The sequence below is a fragment of the Canis lupus genome, chromosome 6 (genome assembly GCF_011100685.1).
Source record: "Canis lupus familiaris isolate Mischka breed German Shepherd chromosome 6, alternate assembly UU_Cfam_GSD_1.0, whole genome shotgun sequence".
NCBI lineage: Eukaryota > Metazoa > Chordata > Mammalia > Carnivora > Canidae > Canis > Canis lupus.
In genome coordinates this window covers 15,595,510-15,608,368 of record NC_049227.1, presented here as the reverse complement: position 1 = coordinate 15,608,368, position 12,859 = coordinate 15,595,510, and the positions used below count along the sequence as shown (strand labels likewise).

General features: G+C 59.3%; 1 protein-coding gene across 2 annotated transcripts in view; it reads right to left on the bottom strand.

The window, feature by feature from the left end:
* Positions 1-12,325, bottom strand: part of INTS1 (integrator complex subunit 1) — a 29,720-nt gene extending 17,395 nt beyond the window's left edge. The window contains exons 1-17 of one of the 2 annotated variants that reach the window (XM_038539670.1): positions 12,174-12,325; positions 11,584-11,874; positions 10,415-10,611; positions 10,134-10,271; positions 9,616-9,775; positions 9,362-9,467; positions 9,058-9,250; positions 8,802-8,947; positions 8,567-8,708; positions 7,540-7,716; positions 6,918-7,026; positions 6,191-6,311; positions 5,745-5,822; positions 5,006-5,163; positions 4,334-4,430; positions 1,461-1,552; positions 1,217-1,277 (exon numbers count right to left, since the gene is read on the bottom strand). In XM_038539670.1, the coding sequence (XP_038395598.1) occupies positions 1,217-1,277; positions 1,461-1,552; positions 4,334-4,430; positions 5,006-5,163; positions 5,745-5,822; positions 6,191-6,311; positions 6,918-7,026; positions 7,540-7,716; positions 8,567-8,708; positions 8,802-8,947; positions 9,058-9,250; positions 9,362-9,467; positions 9,616-9,775; positions 10,134-10,271; positions 10,415-10,611; positions 11,584-11,874; positions 12,174-12,231 (2,324 nt within the window). In that variant the 5' untranslated portion in view covers positions 12,232-12,325. The remainder of the gene's footprint in view (positions 1-1,216; positions 1,278-1,460; positions 1,553-4,333; positions 4,431-5,005; positions 5,164-5,744; positions 5,823-6,190; positions 6,312-6,917; positions 7,027-7,539; positions 7,717-8,566; positions 8,709-8,801; positions 8,948-9,057; positions 9,251-9,361; positions 9,468-9,615; positions 9,776-10,133; positions 10,272-10,414; positions 10,612-11,583; positions 11,875-12,173) is intronic. The other variant, XM_038539671.1, reaches the window with a different exon arrangement.
* Between the last annotated feature and the right edge of the window lie 534 nt (positions 12,326-12,859).

Here is a 12,859-nt window from a genome sequence, read left to right as displayed (position 1 = left end):
AGCCACGCTGCCAGATCTGGGATCTAGGAGGGAACCCCTGTGCTAGGCAAGCTGCTCTCCCTCCATGGGATGGCGGGTGCACCAGCCACCTCCAGAATTGGGCCCAGTGGGGGTCAGGATCCTGGACACCCGCTCATCTGGTACTCCCGGGGCCAGAATCCCCTTCCAACAGGCAGGCATCCCAGCCCACAGGGATCCATAGGCCAGCTGCTCCCAGAGGCACATGCGGCTTCGAGCGACATAAGCAGCCAGCTCCACGTGTTCTGAGATCAAACCCACTGCCTGCGATGGCCCCTCATGTCAGACCTGTCTTTAGGGCCCCAAAGTCTGCCCACCGCATCAGCCTCAGGACAGCCCTTTAGAGATACAATAGGAACAGCTGCGGCTCCAACTTTGGGCCACACACACCTGGTCCCCATCGACCCTAGCATCACCCACATGTGTGTGTTCACACACGTCCTGTTCCCACCCACCACAGCCTCACAGGCCCCTGGTTCCCACATGCCAAATCCACACATGCAAGAGTGTGCATGTGCCACGGCCTCAGGCCCTGCTCCATCTCAACCACAGCCTTCTGCGTGGTCACCCTCACTATGCCTCTCAGAAGCATGCTGGCAGATGGAGCCAGATCTCACTCCACTGACTGGCAGGCAGCACAACACAAGCACACCAGCCACCTGGGCACCAGTGCCACTGAATCAACTCTTTAGAAACAGATGACCGGCTTACAAGTGGGGCACAGTCACCCAGCCCTGGCAGCAGGCATCACGGCTGTGCCTAAGCCCCACACCCACCATGTACCACAGCGGTCCCCTGTGCTGATCCTAGGCAGTGTTCACATTTACACCTGGTCCACACCCAGAGTCTTGTCTCCGTGTACCTCCATCTAGCCACACCCCCTTGCTCCTCGTGTGCCACCGGCCATTCACTGACCTGCTCCCACTCTGGTCTGGGAGCACCTCAGCCACCAAGACCCTCATCTCAATCCCACTGCATCCTCAACCAGAGGAGGAGAGGGTACTAATGCTCAGCAGACCCAGACTGGACTGGACTGGGTCTTCTCTTTCGAGTTGAGAAAAGGAATCCCAAGCAGCTGCACAGCAGAGGAGATAGTTCGGAATGAGTTGGGAGCTCTGGGTCTGCTCTGCTTCCAGCATCCCCCAGACTAGGGCCTGCTCTCGGCACCCTGCCCCCAGCAGTGCGCACACTGACTTACTTGGTCATCACCATTTCCATGAGCATCTTCAGCGTGGGGTACTCCTCCCAGGCGGCCAAGCCTAGGGGAGAAGGAGATGGCAAGTGGCGGCCAGAACACAGCACTCCTGCCCTGCCTGGGGTCTCAGCCCACTACCCAGTCCCTCATCAGACTCCATTCCAGGTCCCAACAAGTAAGATGCCCCGACAGGAGGTAAGAGCAGCACCCGGCTCAGACAACCGTGAGCTGGCCAGAGGAAGCTCACCAATGTTCTCCGGGTTGAATGCTGCGACCACTAGCAGGAGGGGCCACGCCTTCCAGTAGAGGGTGGAGATGGCCAGGTTCGGAGGCTGGTACCTGAAATGCAAGGATAGTCTTGTGTGACTTGGCCTCGGCCATGCGAGGCAGTGACGCAATTCAGTCCTGAGCAGGGTGGAATGGCTCAGAGACCAGCTGGTGACTGACCAGAGAGGGGGTCATTTCAAAGATTGAAATGCAGACACCTGCAACTCCCGAATCTGGTCGTCTGACAACACCGGCGTGCCCAGGAAGGGGGCTGTGGGCACTGCTCTGCTGCCCAGGTCCCCATTCCAGCTGAGCCCCTAGGCCAAGTTCTTTAGGTCACTAAGCCCTGGTGTCCAGTCTACAAAGTGGGAATGAGGGCGGTCATGATGGAAAACCTCAGTAAGTGCTCATTATGGGTCTATTTCTTCTTCTGAGAGAGCCAGAAACAATCCTCTATCCACCTGTGCAAATCCTAACACCGTCACTCTGATTTAAATGTCACATTTATGACACACTTAGGATTAGTGTGTAGTTCCTACAGGTAACAGAAAGTTCTAGATGCTAGAACAGAAAACCACTGTGAGAGAAGAAAGAGTTGAGAAGCCAAGTTGGAGGGATGAGCAAATGGGCTGCCACATGTGAGAGACCAGGTCGGGAAGCAGAACACACGCTAAGAACCCAGAAAGGAAACAAAGAAGTGAATCCTGGGCACAATAAATAGCACCGGAGAGACAGAGACACTTCCGTACAAATGTACGAGAAGCAGCACAAGACTGACCCGCTACAAGCTATGGATCTAAACAAACAGAGATGTCCCATGTTTGCAGACCAGAGATTTAATATCATAAACGCGGCCACACTCCCCAAACTCGTCTGTAAGTTCACAGCAAAACCCATCAAAATCCCATGGGGCTTTTCTCTGAAAATTGACCGGAAAATCCACCTGTAAACAAGGGCCCAAAAAAGCCCATACAGTCTTGAGGAACAAAGTCAGAGGACTCCTACTTCCCAACTTCAGAACTCTGCACGACCCACGGGCTCGAAGAGTGCTACTGCCATGGGACAGACACAGAGACCCAACGGACAGAACCGAGAGCCCCAGAGGAAAACCCATACATCATCGTCACCCGACTGCCAACCAGGGAGAGGGGACAGGCTTTTCAACATGGTGCCAAGTACAAGACCACCAGCCATTCACATGAAAGGGGACCTAAAACACTCAAGTTCTTGGGAGAACACACAAGAGAGTTCTGGGAGCCCGGGGAGGACACTGCACCCACACGGCATCAGAGAGGCACACAGGGCCACATCGTTGGCACCTCCCTGTGCAGAGCAGAGCTGAGGGCCCCACACAAACCACGCACGGTCAACACACAGCACTGGGCCAACAGCATGTCCACCCAAAGCAAGATGGACCTGGACCCTGCCTCTCTCCCTGCACAGAACTAACTTAGGGGGATCAAAGGCCTAAATCTGGGAGCTGAAACCGTGAAACAGAAAAATAAATCTTCATGATCCTGGGCTAGGAAATAGCTCCTTAGAAAGGACACAAGAGGGGGTGCCTGAAGCGCTCAGTCGGTGAAGCATCTGCCCTGATCTCTGGTAGTGATCTCAGGGTCCTTGCTCAGCAAGGAGTCTGCTTCCCCCTCTCCCTCTGCCTCTCCACCTGCTTATGCTCTTTGGCTGTGTCTAATAAATGGTCTTAAAAAAAAAAAAAAAAGAAAGAAAGAAAATGACGTAAAACAAGAACCCCAAAAAACTAAATGAGCTAGACTTTCCCAGAATTAAAGTGCTTGTCTCTCAAAAGCTCAAAGGACACTATCAAGAATGTGGAAATACAACCCGCAAGATAGGAAATAATTACCTGCAAATCATAGACCTGTTCAGGGTCTAGACTCAGAATATATAAAGAACTCCCAAAGTCCAACAACAAAAATCCAAACAAACCCATTTAAAAACAGGCAAAGAACCCAGACATCTCTCCAGATAAGATGGACACGTGGCCAAAAGGCACCATCGGTGCTCAGAGAAGCCCATGAAAGCCACAGCGTGACACCTCTGCACATCCACTAGGATGGTGAGCGGTGAACAAGGAGAGATGGGCACGGGTGTGGCAGGACTGGATCCCCTGGGCACCGCCATGGAGAAGCCAGCAGCAACTCAGTTAACCATGTGACCCAGCGAGTCCCCCAGGAGAACCGGAAACACAGGTCTGCAGTGATGCAGGTAGCAATGTTCTCAGCAGAGTTCACAGGGTGCCAGGAGCTTAAACAAAGTGTGGAGTCCACATGGAACAATGCTACATGGCCAGGAGAAGGGAAGAAGTGCAAGTAAGTGTCATACCACAGCTGAACTCTGACAATGTGCTGCTCAGCAAGGGAGGCCAGCCACAGGCCACGTGTCATGTGCCCCATCACTGTGAAGTGTCCAACAGGATGAGAGCAGGTTAGGGGCTGCTGAGGGTGTGTGTGTGGCGGGGAGGGGGTAGTGTTGGCTCCTGGGTGCAGGTTTCTTAAGGGGGAGAGACGTGCTCTAAAACAGGACTATGGCAGTGGTGGCCCCACTCTGTGCATGTAACTAGTGCATCAGTGACTTTCAGTGGGTGAAGTGTATGTGGATGACACAAAGTGGACAAAACTCAGCACAGACCCTGGGCTGTCTACCAAGGAAAGCACGCGTGTCAGTAAACAGGAAAAGAAGAACTGGTGAAGTATGGACACCAAAGGGAGAGAGTAGGGGCGCGAGTTTCTGAAATGCAGCTGCAGGCAGGACAGCAGGCCTGAGGCCATGCACCATGTGGAGGGGTCAGGGGAGCAGCACATAGGCGCCTCAGGTGGGCAAGCAGCACCTTACCCAGGGGGCAACTGGATGTTCTCGGGGTGGTGGTAGGTGCACAAGTTCAGGACCGCGTCAATCAGCTGAATCCTCTCCACCTTCAGCACTTCCACATCTGAAACCCAAGAGCCACAGGTAGGTTCCAGAATGTAGTTCACATGCTCCAGGGTAGCCCCGAAGCACAGGGCTTGGGCCGTGGGAGGCCAGCAGGCAGATGGGGCCTTGGCCTCCAGACGCCGAGGGGCAGGTGGGGGCCTGGCACGGGCGCCACATTGAAGGCTCAGCTGCTGGCCCAGAGGCAGCCAGAGGTGCATCAGCCTCCCAAGCAGGAGTGCTGTCCTCAGGATGGCCATGGTGGCCCTTCAGAGGGGCAGACATAGCACCTGCCATAGTTCATCACGCAGAGAATATCCGCAAGTCCCAGAGTGAGCTCCAGAAACAGGCCCTGAATCACTGCTGGACACACAAGTCTGCTGCCCCCCCCCCAATTCCAGAGACCAGTGAGCATGGGGCTATGAGATGGAGCAGATACCTGGCTGGATGCCTGGAGGCAGGCCCACCTGAGCAGCCCGAGAGCATGCATGTGGGTGCCCGGAGGGCTTCTGCAGGGGTGAGGGCAGCAGAGCCCAGCCATGGGAGGCCAAGGGGCCACGCAGGAGGTACCCAGACAAAGTCTGGAGGGTCCCTCACCATCTGCCTGCACAGCCGCAGCTCGTTTTACCAGATGGTCAGCAAGCTCCATGGCGTCCGCGGGGCCAAGCGGGAGTTCGCGGGACAGCCCGATAACCAGGATGCGCATCAGTGTGTCCTCCAGGATGGGAACCTCTGAGCAGAGGCGGAGGAAGAAGCTGCGGGAAGAGCAGGTGGAGGCTGGGCTCCACGGGTACCAACCCCAAGCCCAGAGGGTGCCCCACATGCAGAAGCCCCAGCTCCGAGTCTCGACTCCACAGGGAGGATGACGGCCACTCCCTCTCATGCTCACTCACCCAAGGCCTCTGTGGATAAGACCCGGCCCTGCCAGGGAAGAATGGGAGAAGGGGCCTGACACCTAGGGGCACAGACACACCGGCCACCACCCACAACCTGCCAAACTGCAATGCGAGGAGGGGCAGAGAGTACAGGAGGGTAGCAGGTAAGCAAGCTGGACTGGGAAGCAGGGACCCAAAGTGAAGACAGCTGGGAGCCACTCCAGAACGCACGGGAGGCACAGAGGAACGGAGTTTGTGGGTCCCATGGACACAGGTGGCTAAAAGCCTGGGAGTGGACAGCACTGCAGACACAGCAGGTATAGCACACCAGGATGGTGGTGGGACAGGGATGGTGACCAGGAAGAACAGATTGGGGGTGGGGAGCTTGAAGGAGGCTGGTGTCCATGGTGCTCACAGGAACGGATCCCCCACCCCCCTGCGCACATGGCAGGCATGCTCACTTGCGGTCGCTCTCGGGTGGCCAGTTGTCCCACTTGTAGTAGGTCTCTGGCTGCTCCGTGAAGAGGACTTTGTGCAGGCTGTGCGGGACAGAGAGGCTGTCGGGATGCAGGCACCCAGGGGCCCCTCCCCACCCCATTAGCTCCCAGAAATACACATATCCCCACAGGTGCGGAAGCTGCACGCTCCAGGCAGGGGCTCCCGTAGTGTCTTCCAGAGCATCCTGCAGTCCCCCAGTAAGGCTGTCAGAAAGGACTCCACCCCTGCCCTCACAAAGGCAGGCTGTGCCTGAGGTCTGACCCCACAGATGAGCCTGTATCACTGGCACGAGGGACATCTCTGGCTACAAAGCTGGTGCCAGTGGATGGCCACATCTGGCGTGGCAGGCTCCTGTGGGCTGAGTCCAGAGAAGTGACTGCTGCAGAAGCAGAGTGAACCAGGCCCATACCAGTGCACATAGTCCTTGGGAGCGAGCTTGCTGATGGAGGGGACGACGGTGTGCAGCCACCACACGGCATCTCGCTGGATCGCCGCAATCTGGTTCTGGAAGGAGCGCAGCACCTCGAGGTCTGAAAAGGACATGTAGGGTTATAGCACATCTGCGCAGCAGCCTCCTGGAGTCGGGTGCAGGGACAGGAGCCAAGACATCAGGGGGCACTCAGCATCCATCTCATCTCTGCATCTCCTATGGGTTACGGGAGGGACACAGAGATGGACACACCAACGCAGCAGCAGAAGGAACACTCAAGAGTGTGGCGTAAGCCTCCTGTGGCTTGAGAAAATCCGAGATAAACAAAATTCTTAAATTCCAAATGATTTCATTCTTCAAATTTTTCATGACTTCAATTAAGGTGATCCCTTCAAAAGGACTCGATACCAGACTCCCAGCAGGCTCTGCGATGAAGGGAGGCCGCCACCAACCACCCCTGCCCTCCTGCCCTCTGAGGCAGGACTGTGAGCCTGAAATGCCCCCTGAAGGCACACAATTCCAGTGAGCAGATGCCCCAGGCAGACAGCAGGCCCCGGGCCTAGAGAACAGACAACTTCCAGAAGCTCCCTGAGTGTCCAGGGATGGTGGGCCCTGGGGATGGCCGGCTGCCAAGGGAGAGCCCACCGCCGCTCCCACTATCTCTGCCCTGGCACTGGGTGCAGTTGGGTCTGTCCTGGGTCCTTACTCTTCTTTTCGCCTTTGTCCCAAGCGGTGCCGGCCTCCTTCACCTGGGCGGTGATGCCCAGCATCATGGCCACAGCCAGTACGTCTGTGATATGCACCACAAAGCGCTCCTGCAAGCACAGCATGACAAGGTTTGCGTGCTGTGGGGGCCTGCACCCCAGAGGGCCCCTGCCCATGAGCAGCCGGCACAGGATACCCAGGGAGCATGGTGCATGGAGATAGCCAGCACGAGACGGTGTAGGGACCAGGAGCAGGCTGGCAGCAAGGCTCAAACCGCAGAAGAAAGTGAGGTCCTCTGACAACTCACCTATGTGGCCCTGGAGACGCTCCACAATTTGTCCACCCCCCCACCCCCATCTCCCTCTGCACTTCAAACTCTAAAATCTCCCTGGGGCCAGCCCTGTCTTCCCACACATGTCACCCTTTGGGTCTCTCTGGCCTACCGACTCCAATTCCATCCCCACATCCACACCTGCCTGGGAGCTCTCCCACATGCAGCCAGGCCCTCCTGAGTCCTCACACGTAATGGAACCCAGGCCCACTTCTGGGACTGGCCACACAGGGTGCCACCCAGAGATGGCAGGAGAGGCTGCAGGAGCCCAGAGGAAGGTAAGCTGGGTAACCTTGAACTCCATGTCCAGGTACTGGGGCTCCTTGCGCTCCTGCATGAGCCCGAGGCAGAAGGCCTGGAAGTTGACCTCATGCTTGGTCTGTTTGATGATCTCCCGGAGCAGGGCCCGAGAGGCCCGCAGATAGTCGTCTTTGTTGGTCAGCAGGTCCTGGAACACCATGGCCAGGAACTGGGCGGAAAGAGGACATGCCAGGAGGTCACTCCCCACCCCCACCAACTCCTCTCCCATCACTTTGCCCTGTGGGAGGCTTCCTTCTGGGAAAATGTCCCTGCCTGTTTCCCCACGCTGGCCAGGCCCACACAGCAGGTGACAGCGGGGGACACGACTTTCACTCTCTTGATAGCTGGCTCATGGGGGCTGTCCTCATTACCGAGGAAGCAGATTAATGAAGACACTGGCTGGGGTAGGGGTGTACACGCACCCACATTTGAGGTACTCGGCTGCAGGGATGGACTATTGGGTGATGGAGGAGCAGAGGCGAGACATGGTGCCACGCACACCTGGTGTCCTGCACACAGCTGAGCCATTTTGGTAATGACACCAGCACTGCTCTTGGCTCTCTGTTCAAGAGTTGCCTGGAATTCCAGGGACTCTACGGCCAGGACCCAAAGGCCAGCACCAGACACAGTTGCCTCATTTGGGAAAGACCAGGTCTCAGGACAGCGGGACAGGCCTTGGCTTGGAAACAGGAGCCTTTCTGGGGGCTAAGTGCTGCCTCCTGAAAAAGCCTAGTTCTAAAGAGACAGGTGGCAGGGCTGCACCCGCTCTGGACCTGACCTGAACTCAGAAGCCACCGTGTGAGCTCGCTGTCTGCCCCCTCCCAGAGCTTTCTCCCATGTGGCTCAGCACCACACTACCTGCTGTGTCCAAACACCTGGGAGTGCAGGTGATGCCATGGCTCCTCTCCGGCCTGGAGCCCCCACGTCTGGCATGGGGCCCCTAGGCTTGAGGCCAGTCCCACACACCAGGGGTTGCTCTCCAGCCCAGGAGAAGGCTGCCAGGTACCTCAGCACCCTACCTTCGGCGCCAGCTCAGAGCTATGCTGTAGCACCGTGTAGAGGATTTGCATGTTGTTGGGGTTCCGGGCATTGGAGAGCTCGTTGAAGACCACAAACTTGATGGTGGTGCCCAGGTTGTCCTTGTGCGCACTCAGCAGCTCCCTGGATACAAGACAAGCCAAGGGATGCTGGCACGGACTGTGGCTGCCATCCTGCCACCTGCCTGCCTGCCCACCTGCTCCTACCCCACCGCACCTGACACACAGCATGTAGTGGTTGAGAAGAACCTTCGGCTTGAGGCGGATTTTGATCAGGTGGGAGATAACGTCCATGTCCTCAACACCATGCGTGTTGCAATTCATGCACACGGACATCAGCAAGTCCTGGGCTGGCCTGGTCAGCTGCAGGGGGGCCGGGCGGTACCTCGTCATGTTTGCACACAGCCCGGCCCCTGCAGAATCTGGGAGGAGGCCCTTGTGTGCATGGACTCATGGCACCTCCCCGCCCTCACCTTGGGGTTCTGCAGCCACATCTCCAGTCTCTGGACTGCCATCAGCCGCACCTCCTTATACCCACAGGTGGAGGTGAGGAGCCGCAGGAGGTTCCGTGAGACATTGTCGATGGGCTGGCGCCGGTTAAGCTGGTCACGGAGCATGTCAAGGACGTACTCCTCCACACTTTCTGTGAGATCGTCGTACCTAGGCCAGAGGGGGGAGGAAAGACGGAGGGCTGGCTCTCCCCATGGGCCCACCCTGTCAGCCTCCAGCCACACACAGGGCCCTGCAGGGGAGTGGGGGGGCACATGGCGTGCCTACCTGGGCATGAGCTGGCCCTCCTGCTCAGGGCTGAGCTTCTCCTCAGCGATCAGGAGCTCCGTCTGGCTGTCCTCCTCCTCCGTGAGGGAAGGATGAGGGCTGCTCCCTGTAGACCAAGCCACTTGTGGACATACCCCCCGACTGTTCCACGAGTACCCACCCCCAACAGCGGGCTCTGTGGAGGGAGACGACCCCAGCCCTTCCCTTAGGAACATTCTGTCCTCTCCCCAGCCCAGCCAGCTAGCGTCCCTTACCAGCACTGAGATCCCCGCCGCTGCGCCCCACCTCCCCCTGCAGAAGCATGCTCTTGGGAGGCATCTTGGTGTTAAATGCTGTCTGGATGTTGTCCACAAAGGTCTTGCAGTGCGGGCTGTCCACCCAGATCCGCTCCCCCAAGGAGTCTTCGATGTACACCTGCACGTGATAAAATCCATACTCCAGGCCCCTGCTGGGCAGTTCACTTCTGCCCACCCCTTCTGCTCCCAAGACAGATGCTTCCCCAAGTGTCTTCAGCTGCCTGGGGCAGCAGGGAGTAGGGAGGCGGCTCCCAGGCCGACCTCCCCGGCGACCAAGGCAAGAGACAGACGTACCAGGCTGTCACTGACCCCTGGGAGACCACAGAGGTGTGTGAGAACATGATCTCCAGATACACAGCCTCTGGATAGCACACTCAGGCAGGCTTCTTCTTCCTCCCGAGGGTCCAGCGCTCTGCCCCCATCACCCCAGGCAGTGCAGAGGCCCCAGGGGAGCCTCTCAGGAGAGGCAGACCCACCTTGACAAAGATCTCAGGCCAGTTCTCATCCTCCTCATACGCAGCCATGAGTAGATTACAGGCCAACACAGATACCAGACTGTTCCCCTTGGCCTTGAAGTTGATGGAGGCATCCCGCCGCAGGAGGCTGCACAGAGCCTGCAAAAGAGGGCACATCATCAGGGGGAGCAGTGCCCTGCACAAAGGGCAGAGCCAGCATGCTTCCAGGGGAGGGAAGGAGAGGGTGGGAGGGCGTGAGGAGAGAGCGAGAGCCTGTCTCACTCCACCCAGCCAGCCCTCACCTCAATGACACCCTCTGTGGCAAAGATGTTGGGCTTGATCTTGGCCAGATACATGAGGCTCAGGTACAGCGCGCCATCGGGCTTGGCACGGGTGGCCTTCAGCTGCTTCACCGCCCCACACAGCACGCCCTCGATCCGGCCGTCATTGCCCTCCAGCTCAGCAGCCTCGATCTCATCCAGCAGCACGGAGGGTGGCACTGGCAGATGCAGGAAGGGCATCGTTGTGGGGTGACCCGAAGCAGAACATGTCTTCAGGGGCCCCACCCCAATCGTCAGGGGGCAACCCCAAGCAACCTGCCTTCAGGACCCTCCCCGATTATTAGGGTGCAGCCCCAAGCAGAACCCGCCTTCAGGCCACCCCCCTGATTGTCAGGGGGCAACAGGGCAAACCAGCAGAGACCTAGTGAGTGAGGGTGTCAGGGCTATGCCATGGTTGCCCGCCTCCAAGGAGGACAACAGCCACAGCTGGGGAGGGAGCAGGGCAGGTAGTGCCCACCTCACAGGCCCGACCCAGCTGATGGCCATAGCAGGAACAGTACCCTCCAGCCTTGCAGGGGTTACTGAAGCGTAGAGAGGATAGCACTAAAACACAGAGCCCACATGAACAGGCTCTGGTCTCAGTTTCTGCCCATCCCCAGTATGGAAAACAGAGCCCGTCACATAGGAGGTGCTCAGCAAACACCCGAGATGAACCAGGTGGCAAACGAAAGAAGCAGTTCCTGGCGGCACTGCAGGAGCTCCCCCACGACGTGGGGGCAGGAAGAGCAAGGACAGACACCATCCGACCACCTCCCACCTCCCAGCCGTAGGACAGGATGCCTGTGCTTTGCGGGAAGACCAGGCTGCAGAGGCTCGCTGCACTCACTGCCCCTGTCAGCACCCGCTCCCATAGCACGTTCGGGCCCCACCGTCTGTGCCACGCTGCCTTGGGTCTCATTAATGCTTCCCTGTCTGTGATGGGATTTGGAAGCACACTCAGGATAGACGCCTGCGTCTTTGCAGAACAAACTCCCAGATGGACTCTGCTCAACCCTTCTCCAGGGAACCCACGGCCAGCTCAGCTCAGCTCTGGTGCTAGGCCTGGAGGCAGCCTTCACTGACCCCTGGGGAGACCACACAGCTGTGTGGGAACACGATCTCCACCACCTAAGCCCAGGGACTGACTCTACCTTCAATTGGGACCACAGATGGCTCTTTAATGGACGGAGAGATAGCACGCTTTTCTGCCACAGCAGCCTCAGCCAGGCGCCCCAGGGCACTCAGCGGGGGCGTGGAGGAGAGCTTGGGGCGCTTGGTGAGGCCGGTCAGGGCCGAGGCACCCGCCAAGGCGGCTGCAGCGTCCCGCTTGCGCTCGGAAGGCAGGCCGGAAGGGGCAGGCTTCAGCAGAGTGGACGCCGTTTTGGATTCATTGGCCTGACCCTTGGAGCCCAGAGCAATGAAGTCTCCCGGTGGAGGGTGCCCTGCAGAGAGGGGAGGTGGAGAAACGTGCACCTTACACCATGGCGGGGGTGGTGGTGGGGCCGGGCTGCACCCCCAGCCCCCGCTGTCTGGAGGGGGCCAGACAAGGGTCATCAGGGCACAGCTGGGTCTCCTGCCGGCTCGCTGCAGGCCGGCCTCCCCACCTTGTAGCTGCGGGTCCACCCACTCCTCCACAGCTCACGTTGCAGAGGAAGGACCCGAGGCACAGGGAGTCCAGCCCGCCGGCCTCGGGCGTGCCGTGACCCGGAGGCCGCCCGCCCCGGGTGCCCAGGCCGCACACCTGACGGCTTGGCCGCCGCGCTGGGCCTGCGCACGGTCGCGGGCTTGGCCCGGTTCATCCTGTCCCCCGTCCCGCGCCGCCGCCGCCGCCGCCGCGCTGTCACCGAGGGGAAGGCCGGCGCCGGGTCCGCCGTCCCCCCGCCGGCTCATTCATTCATTCGTCCCGGGGCCGTCAGCGCTGCGGCCCGGGACCTGCGGCGGAAGGGGCCGCGCCGCCCTGCCCCGCCGAGCCACTCGAGGGGGCCGCGCGAACCCCGCCTCCGATCGGCCGGGCAGGGGTCGCTGTCGCCGCCAGCCGCGGCCCGCGCACCACAGTCCTACACCCCCAGTGCCGAGCCGCGGCCACGGCCGTCCCGGAACCGGAAGTCGCCTCCACCACCCTCGGCACCCCAACTTCCGGAACAACAGGAAGCAAAACAGCGCGGCCGGGGTAGCGAGGCAAGAGGGTCCGCGACGTCTGAACGGTGCCTGCGGCGCCCTCTGGCGGCGGGAGGCCGGCGGGGCGCCGCTGCCCGGATCCGTCTTGCACCTGCTCTCGGCAGGGGAGGTGTCGTCACTTAGTGACGCGCCCGAGGACACGCGATAGGGGAAGAGGGGGCACGAGGATTCTGGTCCAGATGTGCTGCGTCTTCAGGGTCCTGCTGTCCCATTGAGCTGTCGAAGGGCAGGTTCTGGGGTTCCTGCGGT